The 6,000-nt window shown below is 31.0% G+C and overlaps 1 protein-coding gene across 1 annotated transcript; it reads left to right on the top strand.

Moving 5' to 3' along the window:
* The first annotated feature begins 446 nt into the window (after positions 1-446).
* LOC137828815 (uncharacterized) lies at positions 447-5,794 on the top strand. The gene is made up of 9 exons (XM_090304394.1): positions 447-691; positions 1,019-1,070; positions 1,866-1,939; positions 2,635-2,736; positions 3,203-3,346; positions 4,023-4,074; positions 5,018-5,091; positions 5,517-5,606; positions 5,674-5,794. The coding sequence occupies exons 1-9, from the start codon at positions 564-566 to the stop codon at positions 5,792-5,794; spliced, it is 837 nt and encodes a 278-aa protein (XP_090160520.1). The 5' UTR covers positions 447-563.
* The last annotated feature ends 206 nt before the right edge of the window (positions 5,795-6,000 follow it).

Raw genomic sequence — 6,000 nt, 5'->3', positions numbered from 1 at the left:
CCCTTATTATTTAAACACTTTCATTAAAATAATTATTCATCATAATAAGTATTATTATTTTTTTATTATATATTATTTAATTGATTATATTTGAAGAGTTTCAAACTCATAAAATCGTTGTACATGTGCTAAAAGAAAACTTATTAAGCTAAAACCTAATTAAGTTAGTTGAATTTAAGGATGAAAAACATCCTATTTTCATCTTTAACTTAGATCGTTTAAATATTTTTTTCAAATAACTAAACCACTTGAATTTTCTTATATAAATTGTATCATATTTTTATATCCTTTTTCTTCAAATTTTCAGATTTATTTTAATATTAACAATAAAAAACGTTTTCATTACACTCCTGTATTATATTATATTTTGAGAATTTAAAATATTCATAAATTTACAATAGTACCTTATCCACCTTAATGCACGAGTCAAGAAATTCAACTGATATAACTTACTTTATGGTGTATTCACTCTTGTGTTGGTGGTCACATATAAACCACAAATCGCATCTTTGTTCTTAATTTTCTTCACTGCTATTTGCAATTGCTTCTCTCTGTGAATCTCAATGGCGAAAATTTCAGTGGCAACCGGTTTGAGAACTCTCTTCACTGTTGTGGGACTTCTCATGCTTGCTACCCTTCTTTACACTCTCTTCACCGATGGTCTTCCCTTTCGTAAAGAACTCCTCACACCGTAATCTCTCTCTATCTCATCAACACATGTTTACACCAAATTTTAGTTACTCTGATTTCTTTGCTGAATCAACACTCTTATTTCTTTAGTACCAGAATACAACGATCATAGAATTATGTTTTCATATCAAAAACACGAAAACATAAATTAATTTTTAAATATTAAAATCATTTTATGTATCTTAGTTTTTTAAAGTTAGACGAAGTTTGTTTAATTTTAATTTTTCTTGTGATTGCATTGGGAAAGTTCATGAACTTATTTTCTGTATATTAGTTCTCTGCTTTATCTCGGAATGAACAAAGTTTTCCCAAATTTTATTTGGTTCAGGTGGATGGGAGCAACTTTGATTGATTTCTATATCAACGTTGTAGCTTTGGGTGTAAGTCAACAAACTACTTGACTTCGTTAATTGCTTCAGTATTTTATTTAGACTGCGAGTGACAACACGTATTACGTTTATAATTTTAATTGAAGCTGCGATATTTTACTCCATGAGGAATCTATACATTATTTAAAGTGATTACTGCAATGAGAGAATAAACTAAAATATTTAGTGATGCTAAGATACCAACATCAGTTTTAGATAGAGAAAGGGACATGATTAATGATAAACTTTTGCAAAGAAAAGTTATTAAATTCTAATTTAAAATATATGTGCTGCACTGGATTTGTCAGTGGACTGATCTTGTGTTGAGTGAGAAATAAAGTTGACACTTCATGTCTGGTTTTAATTGTGCTAATGCGAAATTCAACTGTACAAAAGTTCAGTGCAGTTTTTTCTACTGGAAACTCATCACTTGTGCTATGTACTCTTATAATTTTTCATAGGAATTCAAGTCAAGTTGGGGAGACCTTTATAATGTATTTCCTACTTGTTTTTTTTGTGTGTATATTATGTCACTTATCTTTAACACAAATGACTCGCAATTTTCAAATTATGTGCATTTGTGTTGTTGGGTTGTTTTTGGAGAAATGACCACTTATTTCTCAGAATGTCTCATAAAGCTAACAAAAGTCTGATTGTTTCTCCAAAATAAGCTGAACCAAATATGGACTTAAAATCACTCTACTACATGCGTAATGCTTAAAAGAACTTAGCCTAATTGATATTATGTTTAAATCACTTCTCGAGCGAAGTTTCATAAGCTCTGACATGCATCGTCTGTCACATCAGATCTGGGTTGCTTACAAGGAATCAAACTTCATTAGCTCAATTCTGTGGATTGTTTTGCTTGTTTGCTTTGGAAGGTATCATTTTCTATCGTTGTTTGATTTTATTTTAATTGAATAATAATATGTAATATTGCTTCACCCAGACTGTATTAATATGTAGAACATATTATGGGAGCTATGAGCAAAAACTTTTTACAAGATCTCTACTTTTACTATGACTTTTTCCAAATTCTATTACATTATTCGTCTATAACTGTCAGACAAAATAAAAATCCAATTAGATGTCATGGTTCCTTACTTTTGGTTTAAATATAACTCTCAGTGATATATAATTGTGTGAGGAACAAGTGGTTCAAGGATCTGATGGATAATGCTAATTTCTTCATCTTTGAAATGAATTTATGTAATGCATAATAACTTTTTTCTTATGACTCATCTAAAGATTAGTTAATCTTGGTTATTTGTGTTATACTAATAGTAAGTCACATTTATCTTTTCATATTTCGTACTTAAATTTTTTCTGAGGAGAGAAGAATAGTCTACTAGATTCATTTTTTTTTATGTTTTCCTATCATTTGTTACACCTATGGAGAAGCTGGCAACAATACTCTGATTTCATAATACAAATAAAATGTTAGGGTTCCTCTCATATGTATAAAAGCTCAGATTGATTATTAGTTTCTGTGTTGTTTCTTATCTTGTTTATGGTCATTCAAAAGAATCTCAGAAATGCTAATTCATCTTTTTGGTATGTTTTTCAATTGTTTCAGCATCACTACATCTGCCTATATTGTTGTGCAATTTTTGAAGCTGTCTTCTCAAGAATCTTCACAGGATCCTATGTATTATGTTCTGTTGCGGCATCCAAACAAGTATATCTACAGAATCACTAGTAAAGAGTCGAGTTATCTCAATATTTGCCATTCTTTTTTAAATCTTGTATATTTTCTTGATCATACATAATGGTGTCACTCTAGAGTCTAGCTGTCATCCAGCTTATGCTTCTATTTTTTTAGTAATCTTCTTGGATAGTCCGTTGATTCTGAAATGTATATATTAATTTTCTTCCTTTAATCAATATGAGGATAGTTAGGTTTCTTGAGTTTGATTAACAGTTAGTGAAGCCAAAAAAATGAACCAGAGTTTTTTCTTTCTGTTGCTAAAGTTAATTGTGTTATTAATTATTTTTGTTCCATGTCCAGTAAACTATACATATATGAATAAAGGGTGTTGGATGATATGTACAGAGGCCAGGTTCATGGTCTACTTAGCTGTGTGATTTTGTGTATAAATCTTTAGATTTTCATCATCGGTTCTAATTGACTCACATTTACTTAGGAATGACACAGCACCACAAAGAAAGCATTCTTCGGTCATGATTCTAAGAATACTTTTCAGCATTTTGGGTGCCGTCATGCTTGTAACTTTGGTGTACACTCTTGTCACTGATGGTTCTCCTTTCCGAGTAGAACTTTTAACTCCGTAAGTGCTTCATATTATTTGTCAACACAAGAATGATCGAACCTTCCTATATAAGCTCAAGTTGCATGAATGAGATATGTATCTCGTGAGATGAAACATTCCTTTTTCATCTGTTTTACTGGTTTAATTACCTCATTATCACTTTATTTGTGTTATCTTCTGCATTCATCAAGTTATTCTGTTTTCAATTTTGAGGTAATAGCTTCAGTTTTAAAGTAAGTTTATCATCATGCAACAAGAACCTTCTCAAGCCTTAGAAAAACAAGTTTTTTAGGAAGCTGAGGATATATTTGCTTGATGTGTGGTAATCTTCATTATTTGAGTTTAGTGCCAAAATGCATAGTTATATGTTAACTTGATCTCAGCGTAATCCAAATACAGATAGTAAAGCAGTAACAAAATAACTTGCTCATGTAAGCAATGTATCTGATGTAACTGTAATGCTTATGCATAGAGGCGGACTACATTATTTTGAAATATACAAATCTAAGAGGTGTTTTTTGGTCTTCATTTCCTAAATTAAATATTCACCAAGACTACTTGCTGTGTCTTATTCAAGCATAGATATTTACATCTTTGCATTTGCATGCTCGTGTTAGAAAATTTTCTTTGAAGTTGCAGCTTGTCCAGTTATTTTTCATTAAAGTGAATATGATAAACTCCAAAATGTTTGCAGGTGGTTGGTAGCAACACTAGTTGACTTCTACATCAACGTTGTGGCTCTAGCAGTATGTCTACATTTTTTTTAATTTTAGCAGCTGTAAATCATACAGATGCAAATTTATTTCATAAAACAAAGAATTAAGGTTCAAGTAGGCAAAACAATTTCTAATAATATTTATATTGATATGCTTGGAATCACATTTTTTATAATAAAAAGTCTAAAACTCTATATGAAAAATTTTGTTGGTAAAAAACATATGTTTGGTCTCCCTATTCTATAATAAAATCACATCTCACTCTTATAATCTGGTTGGTTAGAAGCATTTATGCCCCATTTAAAGTTAAAGTAGGTGTATTCTCTTTGTTTACTGATTAAACAAGTATTGTTCTAGAGAATTATTCTCGAAGACCTTTTAAATGACTCTTAATTACTTTCACACATTCAAGGGCATGTATTGGTGTTACATTCTGTTAGATGTATTCAAGTTAATTGGTTTTATCCGTTCTGAGTGTATAACTATCAAACTTTCCGAACTCAGCTATTTGATTTTCTGCATTCTGTTTATTGTAGTAAGATAGGACAAGATTCAAGAGAATGTAAGGAAGTGGTCTGTTTCTTCTGGAAATCATAAGTTAATTGTGGGAAAAGAGATTTGTTTTGATTTCCTAATTTGAGGCCATTTGATTATGTAAAATTACCTGCAATGGGGTTTCTGCTTGGTTTCATTTAATGCCTACCTGAGAAGTCAGCCATCTAGATATATAAGCTACCAATTGCATTTTGGAGCTATAGCAGAAAGATTTTAATAAGTTGAGGAGTAGTAGTTTTCATTGGCAGTAGTCCTGAAAATGATCTATTTGAGCACTCTAAAAAATGTTGAGATTATCAGCGTCAAAATATTTTTGCATGCAAAGATGTTCAATTCTATAATGCTGAAGTTTAATTTCCGTAATCTTGTCTTGGATCAATTTAGGTATCCTATTCCTAATTATTCAATGCAATATCAGGTCTGGGTTGCCTACAAAGAATCTAGTTGGATTTCTGCAATCTTCTGGATAATTCTATTGATATGTTTTGGCAGGTTTGTTCTCACAATTTTAATTTTGCTCATTGGTTGGTAATTAAAACTAGTTACCATTAGAAAATACCTTTCAAGAATTTTAACTAGCCGTAGTTTTATGACAGATTCCAATTGTCAATGAACAACCGTTTAATTTTTATCTATACATTGATTTTGATATCAAAACTAGTCTTTTGGAGAAACGTGTGTATAATTTATATATTTTAATAAAAATGTGATTGTACAGTGTATTAGTGCTTATTAGTGGGATATTCCAGAAAATACACAAAATAAGGAAAGATTGATTTATATTTTTCTTGTTGAGATTACGGTAGACCTGATTACTTCTTTACTTTCATGAACGGTTTATGCCAGTTAACAACACATACATATAGACTCATACATTTTTTGTGGTTGACATTTAATTTACTTTCCCAAATTTTCAGCATTACTACTTGCTTCTACATTGCATGGCAGCTGTTTCAGATATCTGCTCAAGATCCTGCTTACCTTGTTTTAGTGCAACACGGGGACAGGCAAGCAAGCACATGGCACTCTGTTCTTTTTATTTTTGAACATTTTGTATTGGGACTGCTGGAGTAGGCATGAAGTAATATTTTTGGGGTGGCAAAATCCTTTAACTGTTAAGAAGTTAGTGTTCTGTCTCACTGATACTGTTATCACTGGTTACCTCACTATTATAAAGTTTATCAGAATGAGCTAGAACAATAATGTGTAAAATTGAAATAGTGGTGGTTAAGGTTAACGTTTCTTCATTATGTAAAACCCAAGATTCTTGCCAAGAATTTTTACACAATCCATCAAACACTGAATCCGCTATGTCAGCCACGTGTTTCAGATGTTTATTGTCTTCATACTCATTTTTCGCAAAATTATTCTTCAGCGAGTTATCTCCTGTCGTGCTGTCTT

The sequence above is a fragment of the Phaseolus vulgaris genome, chromosome 7 (genome assembly GCF_051622355.1).
Source record: "Phaseolus vulgaris cultivar YP4 chromosome 7, ASM5162235v1, whole genome shotgun sequence".
NCBI lineage: Eukaryota > Viridiplantae > Streptophyta > Magnoliopsida > Fabales > Fabaceae > Phaseolus > Phaseolus vulgaris.
The sequence above is the reverse complement of the archived record's forward strand: the minus strand, read 5'-3'. Positions and strand labels throughout refer to the sequence as shown.